A 26,501-nucleotide genomic window follows, 5' to 3' on the forward strand; every position below is an offset into this window, starting at 1 on the left:
AGAACAGGTCTTGAGTCTCTTCCTTAGGTGGAAGGGACCTTTATGGTCAAACGCTCTGTAGGCAAATGTAAGGGTCTTGAATGTAATCTGTTTAATAACAATGAAGTAGTTGCAGGTAGGGTGACACGTATTTGGTGGAATTTTCAAAATAAGGTGAGTTGCAGCCTTTTGAATAATCTGAAGGCACTGGGTCAGATACGCCGGAAGGCCCAAGTACAGGCTGTTTGGCAAGTCCAATTTCAAAGTCACCAAAGACTGAACAATAATCTTGTGAGTATTCTGTGGCACTAGATGCAACATTCTCCTTAAGGATTTAAGAGCTACAAAACAGCTAACTGATATTGCTTTGACTTGAGGCTCAAAGGAGAGCTACAAATCAAATTGAATATCCAGGTTCCCAGCGGTCGCGACAGGGTCCTCAGCTTCAAGGGCCACCAGTTACACAAGTCAGGGTAGCATTTAGATCCAAAGGAAAAAAATCTCCGTTTTTATCAGGGTTGAGCTTATGACAGTTATTGCTCATCTAATTGTCCACTGATTTAAAACAAAGTTTAAAAGAATTAAGGGCTTCCATGTCAGTCTCCTGAAAGGATAGGAGGAGATGAGTATCATCAGCATATGAGATCACCTGCAAACCCCAGGATTCCACTGGACTCGCTAAGGGCTTCAGATAAATATTAGAGAGAGCGGGACCTAGAGCAAAGCCCTGAGGAACTCTACAAGAAGTTATTTTAAAAAGAAGTGAAAGTAGACAAAAGAATGGACTGTGGCCTGGTCTTTCAAAAAAAAATATTTAAACCAGCCAAGGACGGACCTTGGATTCCCAATTTACACAGCCTGCTTAGGAGAATCGCATTAGATACTGTATCAAATGCCAAGGATATATCAGGTAGCGCCACCATCGCCCTAGAATTCTGATCAAGATTGCACTTGATAAACTCAGTGACCTCAAGCAAGGCAGATTCTCCCACACATACAATTCTCTTTGCTGCATCAGGAACCTTACACCTTAGAGAGCTACAGGGCGCAAGGTAGATAAAACATTACCCAACAATGAACTACCATCAAGCTTCGTTACTATGTGCCACAGGTTGCAGGCATCCCACAAGAAAAACACCTGTTAATGCACGCTCTAATCGCGAGAGCTTAAACAAAATAAATAACCTCTAGAAATTGGAAAAAGCAGAAGCAGGAAAATCCAGGAAGTTCGTTAAGTAAACCTTTCTCACATAAAACATTTTTCATAATATAAACTGACACTAAAACCTTGAAACAATTTTTTTTTAAATGCTCAACAGAATTATATGTAACAGATATAAAAGTGAGAAGGCAAGAGCTAGTGTTCTGAGATATTGACCAAGGAGCAGAAAAAAACAAAAAAGAACTTGGGGAATAACCGTCCCTGATGCAGGCTGAGCTGCAGATGTTTTTGTCTACCTTACAGTGACAACTAGTACAATTAAAATGATTTGAGCTGCAATGCAATTTCAAGTATGTTTTAATAGTCTGTATTCACCTCAGAAAAAAAGAGATGCAACATAAAAATAATGTCATTTAAACACTGGCTTTGTTTGTTCAGGATTGGACATATTATGACTCTACTGACGTGTTCTGGGACTGTGAAATTATGCATTGATATTGTAACGCTTATGTATGTTACTGATGTTACGATGGAAGAGAGTGGTTAAGGTTTGACCTGCAGTGTGTTAAGGAGGGTTTATGTGCTAGCTAATGCATAAAAAAGGCCCAGGGAAACAAGAGGGAAGGTGAGGTTTGAATGTGCAAGTTATAACTTTACTTGGTGCTAGCTACACAATTCAAATTGTTGCAGTTTCTGGTCAAAGGAGCAACATGGAATTCAGACTAACGATGCATGCTACTGAGAGAAGGCTGAGATCCAGGTTTGGTGTGAAAGAAATAAACAAGTTACTTACCTTTGGTAACGCCTTATCTGATAGAGAGACTGTCTAGCCGCATATTTCTTTCATTGGAATATTCCCCAGGAGACGAACTTGATGTAGAGAGTTTTGACTAGTACCCCTTCACGCCGGTAGGTGGTGTTGCTTGGCTCTGCATCATCGTCCATGCTGGAAGTGATCTATGTGGTGCTTATATAGGCGCCACCCCAGCAAGCTGACGTCAGTTTCTTATCAAGACTTTCCATGCCAGAAACAAGGAGCAACAGGAACACTGACAAACTGCTGTGCATTTCTAAGGCCCAAAGAAGGGTGACCCTTACACTAATCAGTTTGCAAAGCGGAGAGGATTGGTAAGGAATCTGCAGTTTAATAGAGTCTTTACTGGAAACGGCACTATAGAAGGTAAGTAACATGTTCATTTGATAGAGATTTCTACCTGCAGGTTTCCTACCTTAGGACATATACACCCAAGCAATTCCTCCCCAGAGGTAGGCTTGCGAAACAGATTTTAGACCAAAAGGTTCTGCAGGACTCAAAAGGCGAAGTGTCCTTCACGACATATCAGATTAACCAGGCAGCAGTGCTTGGTAAACGTGCAGAGAGGCCCATGTTGCTGCCTGAAAGATGTCCAGGACAGAAACTCAGTGAGCTAACGCAGCGGTTGTAGCCTTGGCTCTGGTGAAATGAACATGCAAGCCCTTAGGGGGTTGCCTGCTGGCCAGTGCATAGCAGACATTTATGCAGAGCATTGTCTATCTTTTTTATTAAATTTTACCATACAGTAGTACAGAAAAGACAAAATTAAGCACAGAAGTGATGTGCCCTTAGAAACCCGTTCCCAGCTCCCACATCCTCGAACAGGCTTGTCACACGTGGATTAGTGCTCTGGACCCACATATGACCCAATTTTGTTATCCATGCTTGGGACCACTGCATCTTGAGAAGGTCCTTTTTTCCACAACTTTCCCATTCTGGGCTACTACAAACCCTACTAACATCTGATCATCCAGCTGGTACTATCAAAGTAGAACGGCAACCCTCTTTTTGGGTCCAGGTGGCGGAGCAAAGAAGGTAGACAAGGTGATGTTTTGGCCTACATGAAAAGGTGTCAATACCTTCAGGAGCAAGGAGGTACATGTTCGAACAACCAACTAGTTTGAGTAGCAGGTGGCATAATAGGGTGCGCAGAGAGTGCCTGCAGTTTGCTGACCTTCCTGGTCGATGTTATTGCCACTCGCAAAGTCATCTTGATGGTTAGCAAACTAAGTGAGCAGTTGTGCAACGGCTCCAAGGACGCACACATCAAAAAGGTCAAGACCAAGTTTAAACCTGACTGGGGCATAATGGATGGCCTAGGAGGAAACATTTGAAGAACCTACTCACAAAGGGAGACTTGAATAAAAGAAGGCTGGTCTGGTAACCCCAAAAATGTGAAATAACCAATAGGTAACCCTTGTGTCCAGAGCAAAGCCCTGCATAGTCAAATATAGAACAAATAACCAGACTTGAGAGAAGGGTGCAGTGTGTTGATGTCCTTGGTTGAGCACCATATTACAAATTTGTCACAACAGCAGGACTATACCATCTTAGTGGAGGGACGCCTGACTGGTAGAATAACGTCAGAGTTCTGGTGGAAGGTCAAAAGCTATCAACTGTCCCTGCTCATTCTTCAAGCACGAAGGCGGAGTGTGCAGAATCCTCCCATCGCTGCAACAGAAGATCATCTCGAAGAAGTAGCCTGACCAGAGGACCGATGCTCGTGCTCAACTGCTCAGGAGGCCAGAATCTCTGTACCCAATGTGAAGCAACAAGAATGACTGGCCTGGTCACTGCTGATGTTCTTGAGAACTTGGGGCAGGAGTGGTATGGGTCGAAAGGCGTACAGGAGGCCAGAGTGCCACTGAAGACCAAAAGCATTTCCTAGCAAAAGCCGTCTTGGAAAGTTCAGCCCGCATAACTGCTGAAATTGTGCGTCCTCAGTGGTGGTAAACAGATCTCACCAAGGCTCTCCTCAATCTTGAAAAAGACCTTGCACCACCTCCGTATGGAGTCACGATTCTTGCTCCACTAAGCATTGGCAGCTGAGTTAATCCGCTCTGCCGCTCAGAAAGCCTGCCAGGTGTTGAACCACCAAGGAGATAATGTAATGTTCCAGCCAAGCCCAGAGACACAGGGCCCCTGACACCCCATCCTATTTGTTACAGTACCACATGGTTTTGGTGTTGTCTGTGAACACCTGCACCAGTAGGCTGCCTCCTTAGGAGGGAAGAAGACTTTCAATGCCAATCAGATTGCCCGAAGTGCCAACAGGTTGATGTGAGCTCAGACTCAGCAGAAGAGCAAAGTTCTCTGATCTTCACCTCTCTCAGATGACCACCCCAGAGCTGAAGTGACACATCTATCACTATGGTCAGCTCTGGTTGGGGAAGTGAGAGTGGTCTGCTACTGACCCAATCACCATTTGTCAGCCACCACTGCAGATCTTTTGCAGCTCCTTCCAAGAGCTGGACAATGTCGGAGAGGTTCCTCTGATGCTGTACACTGCACAGCTCGCACATGCCAACAGGCATGTGTCACTAGCACAATGCAAGAATCCATTAGGCCCAACAGCCTCAGAATCACTCTCATCGAATTCCAGGTTAGGGGCTGAAACATCGGTATCAGACTGAATATCCTGGGCTCGCCAGTCAGCAGAACAGCCTCGAAAATGTGTGTCCAGAATGGCTCCAATGAAAAGGAATGTCTCAGAAGGAGTCAGGTGTGACTTTGGCATGTTGACAGTGAACCTCAGCGAGCGCAGGAGGGCTGTCATAGTCTGGGGGTAGGAGACGACTGCCTGGGGCGAGCTCATCTTCAACAGCCAATTGTCAAGGTAGGAAAAGACCAGAACCCCCAACCTCCTGCTGTAACAACTGCCATCGCCTTGGTGAAGACCCGAGGATTGCTGGAAAGGCCACAGGGGAGCATGACAAATTAAAGTGCTCCTGGCCCACCGTGAACCGTAGGTAAGGTCTCGGGGCAGACAGGAAGGCGAAGTGGAAATAAGTGTCCTTCAAGTCCAACCCCACTATTCCGTCTCAAGGTTCCAGGGCAGGCAAGCTGTGAGCTAGGATTAGCATCTTGAACTTCTTCCTTTTCAGAAAGAAGTTGAGAAGGCGATAGTCTAGGATAGAATGGATGTCTGTCCTTTTTAGCCACCAGAAAATAGCAGGAAAAGCAACCACAACCTACTTCTGAAGCCGGCACCCTCTCTGCAGCTCCCTTGGCCCAGAGAGCAAACACTTCCTGACGGAGCAAGGAGAGTTGGTCCTCTGTCAGCTGGTTGTAAGTGTGTGGCATGGGTGGAGAGGTGCTTAGAAAGGGAATGGAGTGGCCTCTTTGAATTATCTGTAAAACCCACTTGTCGGATGTTATCGACTACCAGTGTTGCAGGTGACTGTGTATCCTGCCCCCATTGGAGGCCTATGTTGAAATAAGGGCAAAATAAAGGGGTTTAGCGGCTGTGGCTGCTGGAGGAGCGATGAACTGGGCCGACCTCTGGCTAGTGGCACAATGTGATCTGTGGGAACTGCATCCTTGGCCAAAGCCTAAGAAGTCTGTTGGCCGTGGTGGCTGGAAGAGAATGCCCATGGTTGGAAGTCCATTCCGTACCCACAAAATGGGTGGAAGGCAGACTGGGGCTGATGCAGGTCATGTACAGGCCCAAGAACCTGGCCATAGCTGCGCTGTGCTGTGCTGTCTTTATAGAGATCCAGCATGGAGTCCGCCTTCTCACCAAAAAGGTGAAAGCCATCAAAGAGCATTTCCAGGAGTGAGGCTTGGACATCCCCCGAAAAGCAAGTAGTTTGTAACCAGGTGCAGTGCCTTACAGCCACAGACAATGACATCGCTCTGCCCAGCAAGTCTGTTGTGTCCAGTCCACATCTGATGGCGAAATTCACTGCATCTCTCCAGTCAGCAACAGCTTGGGAGAGTACGGCTCAGGCCTCCTCCGAGACCAAGGGCAGCACTTGTGCAACCAAAACCCCATCTGTAGGAAGGTAGCCTCTTTCTAGCCTTGTTACCCCCACTTTTGGCCTGTTTGTGATTATATGTCAGGGTGCTAGCCAGGGCCCAGTGCTCATAGTGAAAACCCTATGTTGTCAGTATGTTTGATATGTGTCACTGGGATCCTGCTAGCCAGGACCCCAGTACTCATTGGTTTGTGGCCTATGTGTTCCCTGTGTGGTGCCTAACTGTATCACTGAGGCTCTGCTAACCAGAACCTCAGTGTTTATGCTCTCTCTGCTTTTAAAATTGTCACTGCAGGCTAGTGACTAATTTTACCAATTCTCATTGGCACACTGGAACACCCTTATAATTCTCTTGTAAATTGTACCTAGGTACCCAGGGTATTGGGGTTCCAGGAGATCCCTATGGGCTGCAGCATTTCTTTTGCCACCCCTAGGGAGCTCAGACAATTCTTACAGAGGACTGCCAGTTGAGTGAAATAACGTCCACATTATTTCACAGCCATTTCACTGCACATTTCACTGTAACTTATAAGTCACCTATAAGTCTAACCCTCAGTTGGTGAAGGTTAGGTGCCAAGTTACTTAGTGTGTGGGCACCCTGGCACTAGCCAAGGTGCCCCCACATTGTTCAGGGCAAATTCCCCGGACTTTGTGAGTACGGGGACACCATTACACGTGTGCACTATACATAGGTCACTACCTTTATGTAGCGTCACAATGGTAACTCAGAACATGGCCATGTAACATGTCTAGGATCATGGAATTGTCACCCCAATACCATACTGGTATTGAGGGGGACAAATCCATGCATCCCCGGGTCTCTAGCACAGAACCCGGGTACTGCCAAACTGCCTTTCGGGGGTCTCCACTGCAGCTGCTGCCAACCCCTCAGACAGGTTTCTGCCCCCCTGGGGCCTGGGCAGCCTGGTCCCAGGAAGGCAGAACAAAGGATTTCCTCTGAGAGAGGGTGTTACACCCTCTCCCTCTGGAAATAGGTGTGAAGGCCTGGGAGGAGTAGCCTCCCCCAGCCTCTGGAAATGCTTTGATGGGCACAGATGGTGCCCATCTCTGCATAAGCCAGTCAACACCGGTTCAGGGATTCCCCCAGCCCTGCTCTGGCGTGAAACTGGAGGAGCTCTGGGCACCTCCCCTGGGAGGTACTGGTGAGGGGAGTGGTCACTCCCCTTTCCTTTGTCCAGTGTGTCCCAGACCTCTGCCATCTTGGATTCAGATGTGTTGGGGCACAATGGACAGCTCTGAGTGGCCAGTGCCAGGAGGTGACGTCAGATACCCCTCCTGATAGGTGCTTACCTCTCTCAGTAGCCAATCCTCCTTTTTGGGCTATTTAGGGTCTCTCCTCTGGGTTATTCCTCAGATAACGAATGCAAGAGCTCACCAGAGTTCCTCTGCACTTCCCTCTTAGACTTCTGCCAAGGCTCGACCACTGGCTGCTCCAGAACGACTGCAAAACCGCAACAAAGTAGCAAGATGACTACCAGCAACATTGTAGCGCCTTATCCTGCTGGCTTTCTTGACTGTTTCCTGGTGGTGCATGCTCTGAGGGCTGTCTGCCTTCACCCTGCACTGGAAGCCAAGAAGAAATCTCCTGTGGGTCGATGGAATCTTCCCCCTACTAACGCAGGCACCAAGCTTCTGCATCACTAGTCCTCTGGGTCCCCTCTCATCCGGACGAGCGTGGTCCCTGGAACACAGGAGCTGGGTCCAAGTGTCTCACACAGTCCAGTGGCCCTTCTGTCCAAATTTGGTGGAGGTAAGTCCTTGCCTCCCCACGCCAGACAGTAATCCTGTGTACTGCGTGATCTGCAGCTGCTCCGGCTTCTGTGCACTTTGCCAAGGATTCCTTTGTGCACAGCCTAGCCTGGGTCCCCAGCACTCCGTCCTGCATTGCCCAACTCGCTGAGTTGGACTCCGACGTCGTGGAACCCTCCTTTGTGACTCCGAGTCCACCGCTGTCCTCAGATCTTCTAAGTGCCTGTTCCGATACTTCTGCGGGTGCTGCCTGCTTCTGCCCCCTCTCCTCCTCCTCCAATGGGCGACATCCTGGTCCTTCCTGGTCCCCAGCAGCACCCAAAATCCTCAACCGCGACTCTTGCAGCTAGCAAGGCTTGTTTGCGGTATTTATGCTTGGGAACACGTCTGCATCCTCCAGCACGCCGTGGGACATCTTCTGACCAAAGGAGAAGTTCCTGGCACCTTCCGTTGTTGCAGAATCTTCGGCTTCTTCCACCCGGAGGCTGCCCTTTTGCACCTTCATCCGGGGTTTATTGGGCTCCTGTGTCGTCCCCCCCCCCCCCCCCGATACTTGCGTGACTCTTGGACTTGGTCCCCTTCCTTTACAGGTGCTCAGGTCCAGGAATCCGTCTTCAGTGTTTTGCTGGTGGTTGTGGTTCTTGCAGAATCCCCTATTTCAACTATACTGTCTTTCTGGGGTAGTAGGATAACCTTACTCCTACTTTTCAGGGTCTTGGGGTGGGGTATTTTGGACAATCTTACTATTTTTCCCCAGTCCCAGCGACCTTCTACAACCTCCCATAGGTCTGGGGTCCATTCGTGATTCGCATTCCACTTTTGGAGTATATGGTTTGTGTTGCCCCTAGACCTATGTCTACCTATTGCATCCTATTGTGATTCTACATTGTTTGCACTACTTTTCTTACTGTTACTTACCTGTTTTGGGTTTGTGTACATATAATTTGTGTATATTACTTACCTCCTACGTGAGGGTATCCTCTAAGATACTTTTGGCATATTGCCACTAAAATAAAGTACCTTTATTTTTATTAACTCTGAGCATTGTGTTTTCTTATGATATTGTTCTATAAGATAAGTGGTATAGTAGGAGCTTTGCATTTCTTCTAGTTCAGCCTAAGCTGCTTTGCCATAGCTACCTCTATCAGCCTAAGCTGCTAGAAACACCTCTATTCTACTAATAAGGGATAACTGGACCTGGCACAAGTTGTAAGTACCACAAGGTACCGACTATAAGCCAGGCCAGCCTCCTACACTGACCATATAGGTTTATCGACTCAAGAGGCATGCAATGTTCACACAACGCACTGATAGGCTGGCTGAAGAGAACATCCACTTCCCAAAGGTGTCCAGTCTCTTGGATTCCCTATCCAGTGGCGTGGTAGGGAGTGTCAGGGCTGACTCGTGAAGAAAAGGTTTGAACCACAAACCTCTTTGGGGTGGGGTGCTGGGTGAGTGAATTGGGGCCCCCAGAAGCAGGGAAATGGTGGCAGGCAATGGCCCTGTGCACAAGAGCACCTGTGCAGGGCCTGGATCAGGCCCAAAGGAGAACATCTGTAAGGGCTTCATTAAATAGGAGTACGGGTTCAGTGGGGGCAACTTCAGGCTCAATTAACTCTGTCAAAGCATTTAAATCTGCCTCTAAGGATAGCTTAAGGTCCAAGATATCAGCTGTTCTCCTTCTTAGCCGTGGTAGGGGGAATAGGCCAAACCAGCTCCTCTTACCAGTTGTCCTCTGTGTCATATAGGGGATGCTGGTATCCAAAAGGAACACCAGACCCTTCCCCTTCCCCCTCATCTTCCTCTCCAGGCATGCAGAATGAAAAAGGCAGTGCCTTCAACTCTGAGGGAATGGTCCCGGTTGGCGCCGGAATCGAGCAACAGCCGCCCAAGCTCCATAACAGAGTCAAGTAGATGGGGATGGTGCCACTGTGGGTCATCAGCAGTGCTGGGAGAGTCTGTACTGGAACAGGCATGAGGAACGTCACAGTCTTGCAGAAGGTGCCACTCCAGATCCAGCACCATATCAAAGGAGCCAGACTGGCACTGATGCGAACCCGCCAGTGGGACTTCAGTGGAGTCCACTCCTGAACCTAAGAGGCACAAAGGCACTCCAGAGGGGTTGGGCTGCCCAAATAGGAGGTGCATGGCCTCATAGAAATCTGAGTTGGATCGGCGTCGCTTTGGTACAAGAAAATCAGAGATGCACTGAGCAGACTCTGGCAAGGGATCTGCAGAGGAGTGAGGCCCAGAGTACAGACACTCCTGCGCCTTGTTCGAGGACTTGACAGGCACGTTGAAGTCAAAGACCTCTTTGACAACCTCTTTCTGTGAGATTTATCTGGTGACTTGGATCGAGACGACATGGCTTCCATTGTTGGTCCCTGGCCCACTTAAAAAAAAAAAAAAAAAATAGATGCCCCCCCCCGCCAACCCCTTTTACTTATTGGCACAATTTGGATTCATACAAAAAAGGAATAAAAGGTATCTGCTGCATCTTGTAAACTTACATGTGTGGTGGCACGCCTACAAAATATGCAAGAGACTACATCCTAGACTTTTTTTTCAATTTTTCATTACCTATGTTACGCAACTTTGGGGGATGCTGTACAGCATTGATAAAATCGATTGACAAGGTCAATAGGTCCCAAAGGGAGATCTAATGGCTTTGCAGATATATTTTGGATACACTATATACAGATATCTGTACACAAGTAGGTCTTGGTTCTAGTCCTTAACAGAATGGGAGCTAATAAATTTCCATTATTTCAAAAATTGTTTCCTGGCTACCATGAATCTACAAAACATCCAATTTTGTTTGCCACACAACGAATTTATGAAACACGGCAGAGAATGAAACAATATGAACATGAAAGACTTAGGCAAAATACAGCCAATGACAAAACTCAGCTCTTTCCAAGTCTTTGCTCCAGCAGATCCTAGCTTTAATATAGAACTAAGTGATGTAGCCTAATTACCCTTCCTCCTTTACAAGCCCAAATAAAATGATCACAAGTGACTAGTCCCAGTTTCTTCATCGACTCATGGTCCAGTATAGTATAGCATTCTTGATTGTGGTTTGTAGAAATTAGCCATATCTGACTTCTAGCCTCAGATTCCTTACCCGAGAATATTCCCCAGGCACCAGGCTGGATCAGGAGATATGAGCAGTACCCATGCACCCGGTATGTGGCACCGTTCGTCTTGGTGCCGTCCGCACCACAAGTGAAGTGCACAGAGCCTACATACGCATCACTCTAGTGTGCCGACATCAGTTCTTTTTTTTTCCCTCCGCACCAGTCAGTGCAGATACTATTTCTCAGTCAATTTTTGACTGGCTTTTTTTCAAGTTTTTTTTTTTTTTATTAAAAACTTTTTTGAGAATTTCTTCCCCTACTGCGCCAGGGATGTCGCCAAGGAAGCCAGTGGGTTTTAAGCCATGTGTTGCCTGTCACAGGCAGATCTTTGTGACAGACCCTCATTTGGTTTATCTTTTTTTATCTGTGGTGCTTGAAGCAGGACTACAACTCCAAGACCTGCGAGGACGGCTGCACCATGTATCTGAAGGCACTGAGGGACAGTTGGAAAAGCACATGATAAAAAGCCCCTCACAGAAGGGGCACAGAAAAGCACACTAAGGCGAGAGAGAGCAACATGGACCATGGGAGCTGAAGAGAAGTACAGTAGGAAGACTAGTGGAAAACACATGCACTCTTGAGGAGTGCTTAGGAAAAAAGAAAGAGTAGCTCCCTCAACGTGGGCAATGGGAGGACATAAGTAAATTAGCTAGGTGACTAATGGAAGGACAAGTAAATTGGCAAACCTGCAGGAGAGGGACTGACAAGATGGACAAGGCAAGCCATCGACTAAAAAGCAGACAAATGACAGTGAAGCCAACCACTGATAAGCAACGCGTGGGGTTCAAGCACCTCTTTGTTCCTGCTAAGTCCACAATATGTCTTTCACAACAGACCGAACGGTCAACATTTTTTGTTATTTATATTTTCATTCAGTAACAAAACTAAGTTAAGTCGGATTAAAAGTTGACTAATATGTGACCAGTGGCTTCATCATAAAAACTAGAAAGTCATGAAATTCACAAGTTAGGATCTTGCCTTCTCTTTATGTCCCGACCACCCCATACTAATTGAACCCCCAACTCACACCCCTTTTATTATTTACAAAAATGTGAATAAGATGCCTTTCAGATATTAATTTATTAGGATTTTAAGTGTAAAAGGTGGTATAATTACATCATTACGCTCTTGAAGTGACTGAAGAACACCGGCACAGGGTGAATTTGTGGGCCACAGAGTAATGAGTGAGGTGCAACATGTCAAACGACCTATTTACAAACAAAGTGTAGGATGATTGGCAGCTGATCTACTCCTCTGTAACTCTCAGACCTCTGAGAAAGTAGATCACATACTACCTGATTTTGCAGCCAATAGGGTGCAGGAGTGCAAGCCAGATGCCCAGCACCTCTATATTGCGGTTGATCCTCTGCTTGTGAAAAACAATGTTGTAGACCAAAGGGAAACAAATCAGATCACCACTGCACCTGCATCCAACAGAGTACAGGAGTGACTGTAAGCTGCCGTACTACTCCACAGCCAGTACGACTGTGTGGCCCAAGGAAGAGTGGATAAGATATTAGCTACCACGTTCTTTTACTCCATTCCTTTACCTCTGGTCAAGGCGATGGGAAGGGTGGAGTTGCTGAGGCCCCTCCCCACTCCATGCAAGGAGAGAGTGGTGCACTTCCATCGCATTTTGACAAGGTGAAGGTTTTATTTATTTTTATTTTACAAACTCTTGCTTTGGCCTATTGGCAAATGATTTTGGAGGAAGGAGGTAACCATGTTCCCCTCCCTAGCACTTGTCCTTGTGGGGGCTTAATTCCTTCTCCAGCCCTGCCTAAGGCAAGTGGCTGTGTATAGCCCACTATGTTTTGGGCAAGGAAGCAGGTTGGAGGCTTAAGGCCTTATTTGATTTTAATCTCACCCTGGCCTGTCAAACAGACAGGATTCAGGTTTTCATAAGTATCTGTCACTTAGAAATAATGAAACATCAGCTCTTCCACTTTGCAGCTTCCTTTTTTCTCGTTTTAATTTTTTTCCTTTCAATGTTTGTGAAGATTCAGAGAAAAACTTTTGCGTCTATTACACATGCCAGAGTATTCTGGATGCATACTGTGTTCCTACTGTCCAAAATATATGGCATTGCTACTTATAGTAAACGTCTACACTTTAACAATGATGAATGGACTTTCACCAAACTAAGAAAAGAAACTGAATGATGTAAAGGCCACTGTGCCAAACAACCCTGCAACCCATCGTTCAGCTGTTTTAGAAGCATAATTAAACCAGCCAGATCTTCAGCAGTTTGTGAAAACTCAAAAGGAGCCACATTGCCTTAGCATCAAAGGCACAGAGTTCCATAGAGTGGAGCCAAGTAAGGAGACGGACCTGCCTCCTAGCCTAATCAGGTGTGTACATACAAGCCGGAAATGAAAACTGCTGGGACGAAGGGTGCGATTAGTTACATTAGGATTCACCAGTAAGCTTAGATAATTGAGGCCACACCCACACTGAGCTTTATGCATATAGCACAACGTTTAAAACTGAATGCACTTTGCAACTGGCAGCCAATGTAGCACTCAAAAAAAGTGGCTAACGTAAATTTTGGAGCATGACAAAGTAGGTGGGATACTGCATTTTGCACAATTTGAAGCCTTTTCACTGACTTAATTGGCCTCTAGGTACAAGATGTTCTCCACGATCGAACCGTGAAATAAGACAAAACAATAGTTCTATGTGCTGGGGCTGGAAGGAGCCAGAGAATTTTCTGTAGACTTTTGAGGATACCGAAGCAGTATGCCGCAGTCTTATTGATATGATCATCCATACATGGTCTGTCATCCAGCCAGAAACCCAGATTCTTATGCTATAAACACAATATAGTTACAACACAAAAAAACAAAAAAGGAAGGGCAGCATGGTAGTTTGTATTAATGTTATAAGCTTAGAAAAACAGTATTGGAACTGTGAATATACGTGGACAAGGATAAAATACATTAACCTGCAAATAGAAGCTGATAATTTTAACTACAGTCCTTCAACACTAAATTTTACAAACACGACGCACACAAGCTCATCGGAGAACTAAAAGGATTTCATCTTCCGAAACAAAGGATATCAAAGGATTTCAGAGTGTCTGCAACAGTGGAACAAGCATTAGTGTTGACAACAGACAGATCCTTGACAATTTTTTTTTTTTTTTTTAAAGCTATGCAAGCAAAAAAAAAAAATAAAAAAAAAAAAAAAACGCAAACAAAATAATCGGAGCTTACTTAGTTTACTTGCAGGCTGCACTAAAAAGGTTTCTTATTTTATTCACCTAGTGAAATTGATAGCAACTTAAAGTTTCTTGCTCAAACCCTCTTCCAAAACAGCTGTGTCTGGAAAAGAATAACAAGATTCAGGGTACGGATACAGTACACTATCTCATGGAAATTACATCTATCGATCAAGCAGAACCGTAACTAGTTTGGATTTTAAACCCGGAACATATGTTTTATCTAACCAGTTTCAGGCTGTGTACAGTCCATTTTCTGGTGCTTTTCCTAAACAGGGCAGTTGGTTTCTTCCCTGCCCTGTTGTCCCTGTGAAAATATTAACCAGCAATCCCTTATCCATTTTGTTTTTTTGTCATTTTTACAGAATTCCCAGAACTCAATCCTTATGGCCTTTTTTTGCACATGAAAAATTTTAGAACGGCTAGACAGAATCTTACGTTTCTGCAGTGTCTGGATTCAGAGTTAATTTTTCATGCTGTGATCAGTTGTGTGTGCCACACTAAGAATTTGAAGAGATAAGGCTTTTGGCTCGTCAGCTCGGCAATTCTTGTACTTAAATGTGGTAAATTGTCAATATGATTCATTTTAATACCTGTGACTGTTTTATTGATGAATTTTAATCTTGTATTTTAAGCTGTATTATTTGTATACTGCATGATGTCTTTTTATGACTTAGAAAGCCGAAAAGAAGTTTTGACTGATTGGCAAAGAACAAAAGATTTGCCTATGCGAGATTTCTTAGCTTTGTCAATGTTTTTTTTTTTTTTTTGAAAGTCAAGACAAAAAGAAAAAAAAAACTTAACTGTAGTACATGAGGTAATGGGACACAGCAGTAAACAACTTTAGTGAAGAGGAATACCACTCCCACTGACTTCTGTAAGATTGTAATCTTCACAATACTTAACACTTTGTTACGCTACTGCAGTGAAGCGCCCTATTGGACCGGAGTACAGTTTCGTACAAAATAGCTTCTCGACACTTCAGGTAAACAGAACAAGTGATCTGCAGCGGGCATTCATTTATTATTTCTTTGGTACAGGACAGTATGTACAAAAATGAGTTTGCTCTGAAGAATATTACAGTCCAAAATATTTGCATTAACAAAAACAAAAAAGACACAATTGTCGACATGAAATTCCTAACCACAGCCGAAAAGCTAACAGCCTTGTTACAAAAGACCAGTGCCCAGCCCGGATATAAGGGTGTAAAAAATGCCATCTCCGAGGAAGAGGATGTGGAGTAACGTCCAGAGCTGCTGATGTGGGAACTGGGGGAACTACGTCCTAGGCTCAGTGTTGGCTCAACATCCTGTGATTCTGGGAAAATAACAATGAAAGAAAAACAAAAATGTGTTCTTGTGTAATGCAACTGGTGCTCATGGAAAGTGTATCCACAGTGAATGTATTTTAGTTGAATAGGTAGGGTAGTGAAGTGGACTGCAGGTGCATGCATACTTTAAGAGTGCATGTAGAAAATAAAAAAGGAGTACCTACAACTAGTGGAAGGAAACTGGCAAAAGGAAGCAGTACTTGGTCCTTGCTCCAGAGCATGGCATAAGACTGAAGCCCAGGAGGAAGCCAGAGGCCAAGGGGAGCTACTGGTCAACCGGAAGACAGAAAATAAGAGTCACATGGGAACCAACAAATGGTTAAGTAATGTGTTGGCTCTAAGCCTCTTGTAATAATTTTTTTCTCATTACAAGAGATTTCGCAAGCACAGTGCAGTCAAAACCTAAAAGTGAATACAAATGATTCATATGACATTCCAGTTAAGAATCATGTCTGGGTCTCTGCAAAATCTTAAAATGTAGTTAGATGGCTGGTAGTTTTCTCTGCGAAAGGTGGCAACCTTCTTTGTAGGGATCTACCTTGTTCATACAAGCGTGGAACCTTATTTTATTGACACTTTCACTCGGCACATGAACCTATGCGCATTAGCTAGTCTTTGAGGGGCCACAGTTATCTGCATGCAACATGGACAACATAATTTAGATGTTTTCTCCTGTGTTTCCAGGGGATTTCTAATCCTCGTAGGTATCATATAAGAATAACTAAAAAAAAAGTGGGGAATAAAAACGTATGCAATGTACAATAAAACAAACTAAACACTGTCCTGCAGCTTGGGCTTTAGAGATTGATAAATATGTATATTACGACTAGGTGGCATTTACCATGTAGTAGTCGCTCTGTAAGGAGCCAAAGATGGCGTGCTTTACCAAGAAAGCCTCAAAGACAATAATGGTTGAATCCCTAAAACGTCTGACACACAAAGCGTGGTTATGATAACTCTCTATTCATGGATACGTGATTTTTGGGGATTTAGGAACCTGGGACACACAGACTTATTACAAAAAAACCTACATGGAAGCTAAAGAGCAAGGCCCAGCACTGCATCGAATAAAGGAAAACACAAGTGTGCACTGCATGTTACACGCCTGTACTGCTTATGTCAAGGTGCTCAGAGTCTGAGTGGGAAGTCTGCTTTTGTGCTGGCCATGAACAGAATAGTATAGCAGGGCATAAATTGGCCTCAACATTTAATCCAGATAGAGCTGGCATTTGGCATATTGTTTTGGGAACCAGAACCACAGCTGTTGTGAGTTCCAGCAGGTTTACCGGATTCTCAATAACTTTAGGCTCCAGTTTTTTTCTGAAAGTTACTTCCTGGCTGTGGTGTGAATTGGTTACATTTTTCTGCAAATCACAAGTAGCATTGGTAAAAGTACCTTGCTGGGGGTAGTTCCTTATGTTTCCTTCTTAGGGAAATAGAGTGGACAAGTGCAGAGAAACAAAAGATGCACGCAAAATCCCATATAGATAACAGCTGGGGGTGCTGTGATATACAAGAGCCATTATCACATCCAAAGTCACTGTCTGTTCAGTAGACAGACAGTATTTTAACCCCTGTCTAGAAAAGGTACACAGTCCTACAGGGCCTTGACATAAAGGGTGAGAGGTTTACCCAATGTCATTTGATCAGTGTCAGACCGCAGAGGCTGGGTCTATTTCTGAGAACTATGGCTATTGAGTTTCAACTCTAAAAACACCATGCAACTACAAGCAGTAATGGGACATAAACCTGCAGGCGGCAGTATTAATCTGTTCTCCATTTCTCTTTTCTGTAGGAACTGAAAAGCCTACGGAGGGCCTTGCTTGTCGTGAGGATTGCTGTGGCTCATCAACTAGGGGAAACATTTCTCTGCTTCCAGCAAAGAAGAAATGATAAAAATTATGCAAACATGGGCAGTATATTGTTCTGGTAATGGGTATTTTGAAAGGTCCAATAATAATAACAAAAAAATAAGTAAATAAAAACACCCAACGTGTCCTTACATAATGTAACTGGGGCTCATGTAAGGAGTTCCAATACCTTTGGGTCGAGCAGAGCGGAGGGAAGGTTTGGGTGAAACCACAGGGAAGCAGGCAAGGGTAAAGGAGAGGACTGCAGAAGCATGCGCTCTCTAAGAGTTCATGTGGGGAGGAGCAAAAAAATATATACATATATACATATATATATATATATATATATACATATATATATATACATATATATATATATATATAACTTGCAGCCAATGAAAGGACACTGGCCACAGGAACCAGTGCTTGGTGTATGCTCCATAGCATGGACTAGCATGGAGGAGCAACTGACCAATCGGAAGACAGGAAACAAGAGTGAAGGGAGCCAACCAATGGCAAGCAAAGGCAAATAATGGGTGTACTCGAAGCCCTTTTAAAGATTTTGTTTTTCCATTACAAGAGATTTTACAAGTACTGTGCAAGTAAAACCTTAAAAGGAATAGGTCTGTAGCCCATGCACAAAAGTCATGGCCTCAACTCTTTTTCAGTTGGCTCTGCATGTGATCACACAAAATACCATAACTCACAAGTTCAAGACAGCCAGTGACTGAGGAGGGCTGGCCCACTGCATCACGTGTATCGCTGTGGTGGGTGGAAGCAAAAAGTGAATGACATTTAAACAGACCACTGGATGAAGAGGGCCGACTAAAAAGCCATTGTATAAACTTTTATTAAGAACTTTTACGAAAACACCAGGGTGCAGATTCAGCTAGTCTTCTCTAGGCCAAACCTTCAAAGGATGATCGAGTGCTACAGCTGCTTCTAGAGGCAACTATTTTAGACAGGACAACCTACCTGATGCACAAATGGTTTGCGACCTAGATACCAAGGAGCCCCTTATGTTTAAATGTAATTTAAAGGGAGGGCTACTATGAGAGAAAGCACTCAAGACCAATATCAGTATTTATTTTAAACATAATCTCTGCAGAGGTCTAAGAAATTAATTTTTAGTAACCCAGATCCCTTTAAAGAATGCCAGCAAAGTTGGCAAAGCGGTAATGCGGAATGCTTTTGCAAAAGAGTGTAGAGCACATAGGAAACTTAACTGGTATAATGTTTGAAACATATGTTAACTGTGTGCACACAGGTCGAATATTTTCCTCAAAGTATTTAGTAAATTTATATTAATGTATTTATACGTATGGAAGAGATAGAGGAGAATACCCACATTAGCTCCTCAGTGCAGTGACTGGGAATGCAGTTTCATGTGGAGTGTGAGAGCTGTACCTTTCAGTTATATATATATTTTTTTTTACCCCCGAAGAACAGCAAGAAGAGGGTACAGTGTGGAAATTGATCGTATTACATTCTGTTGCACTCTCTCTGCAGGAGTTGTATGCAGTCTAGCTTCTTCTGAAGATGCTTATATTTTCCTACTCATGCACAGATTCTGTTGATGCTCCGTTGGTAGGCACATTTTACCTTTTAAAGCATTACCGATGTCAGCAATCTACCAGTTTCGCCAATTAGTACAGGAAAATGGCCCTAACTTTGGTCATTACCTACCTCATTCGGCACATCCTTTGTATGTGATTAAGTACCATAGGGAGGATTTTTTTGCCTGGAAACATTGCTAAATATATTTATACTCCTTTTGATGAAAATGAATTGTTCAAAGTGCACAAAAAATATGTAGATCACAAATTAATAATGCAGCTATTTCTGGAAAAAGCACTGCTACCTTTGCTCACATTAACTTGTTAATTTGACGATGAGATGGCCTGCTGAGGTAAAATTAGGACAGAGACATTGCTTGTGTGGTACACCTGACTCCTTACCCTACTTGACTTATCTGCGGCATGTGATACAGTAAATCCCCATGCCTTACTCGAGACACTCAAGAACGTCACTGGTATCAACAACAGTCCCGAGATGGTTCACATCCTACATACAACATTGCTTGCTACAAATAAAAGTCAACAACTGTCTTTCTAAACCTACACCAATTCCACATTGTGTACCACAAGGCTCAATTCTCTACCAATCCAAAAACGGCTCAAACATTTGGACTCACAAAACTGCTCTCACACTATCTATCTCAATAAGGTTCTTGGGCATCTCCTTGGACACAAACATATCAATGAAGGAGCACATTAACAACTCAGCCAAAGCAGCGCTCTACAACATCTCACAAAAATCAAACCGTTCGTTCCTCCTGATGATCTTAAGATGGTAGTGCAATCTTTAGTTCTCTCAAAACTGGACTACAGCAACTCATTATCACAGGAACTCAGAAAATTGCCTTACCTCCCTAAGAGCAAATCTCAACATGGCTGCCCGGCTCCTCAAAGGTATCACACAGTCTGAACACATCTCGACTGCCCTCAAAAGCCTCAATTGCCTTCCCATTGTAGGAAGATGCATCCACAAGACTGCTTGTATCACCCACAAAGTCCTTCATATACATAACCTCAAATATCTAGAAACCTAACTTTCGAGAGCAGGAATAGCCTGGACACTGAGAAGCTCCAGCTCATTTCTTCTCATGCCTCTTAAACTGAAGAAGTCGTCCTCCCAGACATGCTCTCTTAGGAAATGCACTTAGGATTTGGAGCTCACTGCTTAAAGATCTCTGCTACAACCCCTCCTTTTCCTGCTTCAAACAGGCCCATAAATCTTTACTGTTCAACAACTACTTCAACATGCACACAAACTGAGCTACTTTTTAAAATGCTCCCACCCACACCAATTAGACCCATTGCAGTGTTCAAGAGACTCGATTCAGCTTTTACTCTTTCTCTAACTCCATTACCTTATGCTGTTATGTTATACACCCATTTTAACTACTTTGGCTGCCTTAATGCTTTTCTTGATCAGTATATACGTATGTACTTCAAACAAATGTACTCACATTACATGTAAGGCACCCCGATACCTTCAGGTCTAGCTAGGGCTATATGAAACCTAAAAAAAAAATTATAATAAATACCTAGAACTATCAGACGCTCTGATCAGCTCAGCCGATTTATGGAGGATGCTTGTTTTTTTAGACCGACATCTACTATTGTGAGAATTAATGTACAGCTACTCAAGTGGAGACAAAGAACACAGAAATGAGGGTACGAGATGCCAATGAGTTGATAGGAATGGGACAAGAACAGGTGAATAATTAATGGGGAGTAATTTAAGCAAGCGAAAAGATCTGTGCTACTGCACTCAGACCATGGGTCTAATAGAATAGCTAGGACTCAAAACAACTAACAGTTTGGTACCTCAACATTTTCTGTAAGACCATATTCAGTGTGAGGATTTTCTGCAACCTGTAAAATAAAACACTTGTCAGCAAAGACAAATTTTGGATGCTTAAACGCAGCAATAAGATTGCTGCATCAGTTTTTTTAGCGTCTCAATCAGTACCTGTGTCTGTCCTTCCAAGTTCTGCTCCGACTCCATTATGAGAGCTCCACCTAATGAAGAATCCTGACGTCCCTAGCTGAGAAGAAAAATACAAGGTCAGCTTCTATTTGAACTTTCAACAAAACACAGTGCAGGCACCCACATAAATGTATTGGATAATGATTTTTTGAAATATTAAATGTTCTGTGCATATGTTGTTAAATTAGGTTTTACAATTTTGCTTCATTCTTGGGTTAAGCCGCAATACAGGATTGTATCTAGCCGCTACCACAGTTCACCCAAAGTCTCACAATTGAAAGCAAATTTAATACATTCTACTCTTAATCCTATTGACTTTATGCTCTAAACTCACAAGAAGTTAATGCCAAAAGGAGATTAGATTACTTGTTTGCAGTTTTTGGTTAAAAGCTAGGCTAAAAGCATACACCCACCTATACCCAGACAGCACCTCAAACGCCTACAAGATTCTGTGAGCATATTTTCATTCTCTACACCTACGCTAAAACATGTAGACTGAAGGGTGACGTGTTGAGAAAAGTGGGGTGTCGAGTAAGAAAGTCTTGGTTCACCCAAGTGTCATATCCTAACAGGTGTAGTGAAATATGTTTTGGCCCCTGCCTTTATGTTGCACCACTTTGCACCTGGATTAGCTGTCTAGTGTTTACCAGTTACAGACTAAATTTTGTATTCAGTTTAGCCATAGATTCATTCTGCTTATTGACTTTATTGTAGCGTTAGACACTGCCAAAGTAAAGGCTGCCCGTAATTTTCCACATTGTAAACTGTGCATTCTGTCTTGTTTTTGTGCTTTTTCTCACCAAGGGCTCTGGTTGATAAGGATGTACTCAGACAGCAGGGAACGTCCTTGTTTTGACTTGCCATCTTGGGATTGTGACCAAACCCAGTGTTATTTTCAAAGCATTCCTAAACTAGCCAGCATGTTTGAATCGCAAAATGAGGGTTTTTTCCAGAAAGCTCCTTTGGGTTTTTTTAGGATATAAAAAGACCCAGTGCGACAGTGAGGGCTGGAGTGGCCTCAATCAGGTTTCAGACGTCGAATGCCTGATATAGAGTTCCCATGAGGGCGGAGACCTCTCTTTCTCAGTCGAATGGGGTCATCGGCTTCCTGGCATGAGAAAGATGAAGCATCCAACAGGCCCTACAGTGATGCATTTTTAATTCATTATTTGCTTTGCATTATAATATAGATACATATATTTGCTGTGTATATTGCAGTGGAGAATAATTTTGGTATGTATTCATTTGACTGCTTGACTATTTTTAAAAATGTGCTTTCAACATGCTAATCTCCTTTTAAAAACCTTGCTTAGTGAAATAATAAATGTCTTCTCTGGACTAGGAAGTGCATTCCAGAGACTTTTGTCAGCTCGGTCATTAGTGAAAAGCAAAACAGGTCAGCCCCTTATTCCTACACGTTTGACCGGTGAGGGCAAGGAGGTGATCTGGGAAAGGAATGGCAGCTCAAAAGATGGAAACATAATATAGCTAGAGGCCTGATTGATACATTCTTGAACATGGTTGGTCAGACTGAGGATCGAGCAATACACACCTCCCAACACATTCTTACAGGACACATAATATAATCGGACTCATTCAGTTGACTGAGATACTAGAAAGACACCTTGTCCTCAGAATGCTTTACCTTGTGTGTATGAATCTAGTACCGAAGAGGGATTCCACTAAGTGAAGAATTTCAGGATACAGTGGACAACACAGAATGCAACTGCCCTCACAATACACAGACTATAACATTCATTTGAGTCTTTACTGGCCAATGCTTCTTGTATAGGGTCACCATATTTAACTAGAGCAACGGGCATTACAGTATCTGTATGGTCGTGGGTCCAATGCACAGTGGCCTTATGATGTGCTGTTTTCGATTTCTACAGCTAGCTAAATCACTACGTTGTACTGCAAATAAGACCCAAGTTAACAGTCCCCTGGCTGGTGCTCTACATGATTTTTGTACTGGTTGCTCTCTAGCAGCATGCTTGATTGAGCTAGAGACTGCAATTCCATTTGTGAATCCCCTTCAACGTGGGCAAGTCCCGGACCAAAGTCAAGAACATGACTCTGCTAACTGTTGGTGGCACTGGATGAACAGCCCTGGGATATAGGCTTTATACCTGCTACCCAAGCTGGGAAGCATGCCTCCTCCCTCACCTGTAAGATTGTGTAGTGGCAACAATGACTCAGCTTTCATTGCAACAGTGTTAGAAGTATGCTTGGAGTGCTTGTATGCACATAAAGAATTGGGATTCCTCAAGCTGGAAGTAACACAGGATGTGGATAGCTACAAATGGGTGCACTGCTGTAGGCAGTATAGCCCATGCTGATGATAGAAAACACCCTTGCCCCACTGCCCTAGTCCTATGCTGCTACTTCCTCTCAAGGTGCTGCTACTGTAGCCTGGTTGCCATGTTACCGGGGTGGATCAACAAACCCTCAACTAAGAAGAACAATTATTTCTATTCACTTCAGTGGATTAAACTTGAGGAAGAACGTTGTCAACGATTTGGCCTTTACCTTGACCTGGACATAAAGGATTTGCTGTCTGCCCATTCCATGGTAGTCAGTTCTCCTCTGCTAAGAGGAATGGAGCTGATTTGATTCACTGATGAAAAAATGTACAGTCTGAAAGAGATACACATTCCCTGCTGAAACTATAATTTGTCCAGCACCATAATGGAACCAAAGTTCTTAATGGTCATTACATGATTGCTGGTTACCACAGGACTGTTTTGCACTTAAAGCAAGACAAACCAACAAAGATGGCAGCTGTGAGCTCCATAGAAGACCAGCAAATTTCATACCCCGGCCACTGGTTGAAATGCTCCTACTGGCAAGCACACAAAGCATTCCAGGCACACTTTGGGACTGCCACTGTGGTGATAATTCATAGGAAAGGTAATTGTAATTGTAATCGTATTTATATAGCGCTTACTACCCCTGACGAGGCGTCGAAGCGGTTTTCGATGAGTAGCACGCTACTCCGGTACCCAACAAGAATTAGTGATGGATTAGTATAATTTAATAAGGAGTACAGTTTTAGTATTATTATGAGTTAATTTGAGTTGCGGATATGAGAGTTTGTTAGTTAGATTGACTGGAGTAATGGAGGGGTGGAGGAGGAAAGAAATCCAGAAGTGTTAATTGGGAGTTTATCCTTCATTTACTCAATCCAAAGGCTAGAGATGAATAAAGGGGGGCGGAGGGGAAAGAGGATAAGGTAAAGAAATAGGAGAACGCACTTTATATCAACCAATCTGCCTCATAAATAGCAATATGAAAATACAAGCGTGAGTAAACAGACGCTGATACTTCGTATGGTAATACATCCAGATCAGTCTATGGTCTTGCCCTCGAGATGTATCAGACAAACCATGTAAAAATCTTTCATGGACTAAAATAGTAAGTGATCCAATTGAAATTGTATTACTAGGTACAAATAAGGCTTTCAGCCCCATCGAGTTGCTTTTCATGTTTCAGGCTGGTCCAACTTCAGTATTGGTACAGCTGATAAATAGTGCTCCACAGATGTGTGACTTAACAGCACAAAATCAAGGACTTTTCCAACATGCAGAAGGAACAGGCATGGATGTCCATTATCATTAGTACTATCTGTCCTAGCGACCAAACCACTGCTTGACGGCGTACAAACTGATGCACCAATAAGTATAAAAATTGCATATGCTAGTCGATGAGAGCATATTTCTGTAAACAGACTATATTTGCTGTACCTGGCTGAGCCTGTAGTCTCCTTACAGAGACTTAGTTTAATATTTGAAATGTTAGGGAAGTAGTCAGAGTCCTGCAATAACTTGAAGAAAAAAGAAAAAAAAAAAAAAAATATCACTCCTGTCTACTGGGTCATAGACATTGGTGATTGCTCTATGCATGCCTCAAGACTGAAATCGTACACTTCATATAGCTAGGGTTATGTATTATCAACAGATAGTGAGTGGTTCTACACAGATAATTTAAGGCCACTGCTGCAGGAATTGGATGGTACGATACAGCACTGGAAAGGACTACCACTATCCTTGTTGTGGCAAGCAGCCCCGTTTAAGATGCCAAAAAGTTTCTGTCAATCCTACAGAATGCCCCTAATGACGTACCTACAAAGTGTTTTCAAACGTTGGACGGTCTAGTGACAACACCGCTATGGAAGTGATTTTCCCATAGAAAAACGCTGGCCACCCTCCAGAAATCAGTGTATGAGGGTGGGATTACTCTCCTAATTTTAAGAAATAATAGGAGACAGTGGAACATGTGACAATAAAGACAGACGGGTGAAGGGCAAGAGGGGCTAGCCACACGTTCTATACAGCAGACTGGGACCAATGAGTTATCCCCTGAGACTACCACTATGGTGAATACTTGAGGGTTGCTGAGCAGGGGTGGCAAGGTAGATTAATTCCAAGGATGCCAATGTGGATTGGGAATGCTCTACAAGAAATTCAGGCCCTTAGAGGGTTTGATACATGGAAATTATCAGGCTAGAGACCCTGGCAGGCAAGTGCTGCAGACAAGGCATGAGGGCAGTTGAAAAAAATATACGTAGCTCACTGGCTTTTAGATATTTACAGCTAAAAAGCTTTGGTGGTTACTAGAAGAGAGGTGGGAAATATGGAGGACTCATCACTGGAGATTAGACTAGTTGATGCCAAATTACACAACAATGCAACAGCCCAGTTGAGAACCGGGACTAGGAAGACGGTCTGGGCTTTCCACAGATGTTTTGATAAGGTCAAGCTTCCGCTTTGTACAGTTAAACGTCCTTCATAGAAATTTCACACCAGGGTTCAGTCAAGGAGCTCTGAACAGGTGGATGACGACATGTGCCTATGGGCAGACTGGAATGTTCTTGCAAACTATTTGTAGCTGCTCCATGTATGTATGTATGTATGTATTGGTATTTTATATAACGTGAGCTTAGCAATGTAGCAACAGGGTGCAGTAAATTACATGAGGGATTGGAAGACGATCTACAAGATTCTGGACATCAAGCGGGGAATTACAGAAACTTTTTTAGGCACTGGGTGATTACGTGATGTGTCCAGAATCATGCTGCATCAAGTGCAACTACGGGGTTGGGGGGGGACATATAGTGATACAACAGAATGCCTTTTGCTTTTTAGCCTGTGCCGCAGGGTAATCCCAGAGAGAGACAATAGTACTAGATGGTATACATTTTTTTTAAAAAAGATAACGTACAAGGTGATAAACTAGCGCCTGGCAAGGACCAACAGAAATATGACAATGTAAACAAATGTTCTGGTGAGGTTGGAGTAAGTTGGACTTACAGTTAAGTGGGAGAAATGTCTGTATTGTGTGGACATCCTCTCTTATCTATGACATAGTATGTTAGGGGATGGAACAAGTCTCAAAGATTCTCATAGCAGAATATTAGTCAAAGTTTATTCAGAATTTCCTAGTATTGTGAATTAAGGGATCGAAAAATCTACTTGACCACTTGCTATGGCTAGTCATTTTTTAACAGGTCGAGCTATTTTTAGGACCTACTGGACCCTTCTGTCAGGCTGACACAGAACAGATGTTCTGCTCAGTCAGAAAGTGAAAAAGATTCCTTTAAATCATGTTCTTGTTACATTTGCTCTGTGTTCAGAGACAGAGGTCAAAAGTCACTTTGTCTTCCTCCATTCTGACTGCAGAGTTCCAGGATTGTCTAAGGTGAACTGTG

At 43.6% G+C, this 26,501-nt stretch overlaps 1 protein-coding gene across 6 annotated transcripts in view; it reads right to left on the reverse strand.

Moving 5' to 3' along the window:
- The window catches only part of DPY30 (dpy-30 histone methyltransferase complex regulatory subunit), a 132,227-nt gene that overhangs the window by 59,844 nt on the left and 45,882 nt on the right, over window positions 1-26,501 (reverse strand). For 3 of the 6 annotated variants that reach the window (XM_069235007.1, XM_069235005.1, XM_069235006.1), the window contains 2 exons: window positions 20,777-20,852; window positions 20,632-20,679 (listed from right to left, as the gene is read on the reverse strand). In XM_069235007.1, coding sequence (XP_069091108.1) covers window positions 20,632-20,679; window positions 20,777-20,812 — 84 coding nt within the window. In that variant the 5' untranslated portion in view covers window positions 20,813-20,852. The remainder of the gene's footprint in view (window positions 1-20,631; window positions 20,680-20,776; window positions 20,853-26,501) is intronic. The other 3 variants (XM_069235010.1, XM_069235008.1, XM_069235009.1) reach the window with 1 other exon arrangement.

This window comes from Pleurodeles waltl, chromosome 5, assembly GCF_031143425.1.
Source record: "Pleurodeles waltl isolate 20211129_DDA chromosome 5, aPleWal1.hap1.20221129, whole genome shotgun sequence".
Taxonomy (NCBI): domain Eukaryota; kingdom Metazoa; phylum Chordata; class Amphibia; order Caudata; family Salamandridae; genus Pleurodeles; species Pleurodeles waltl.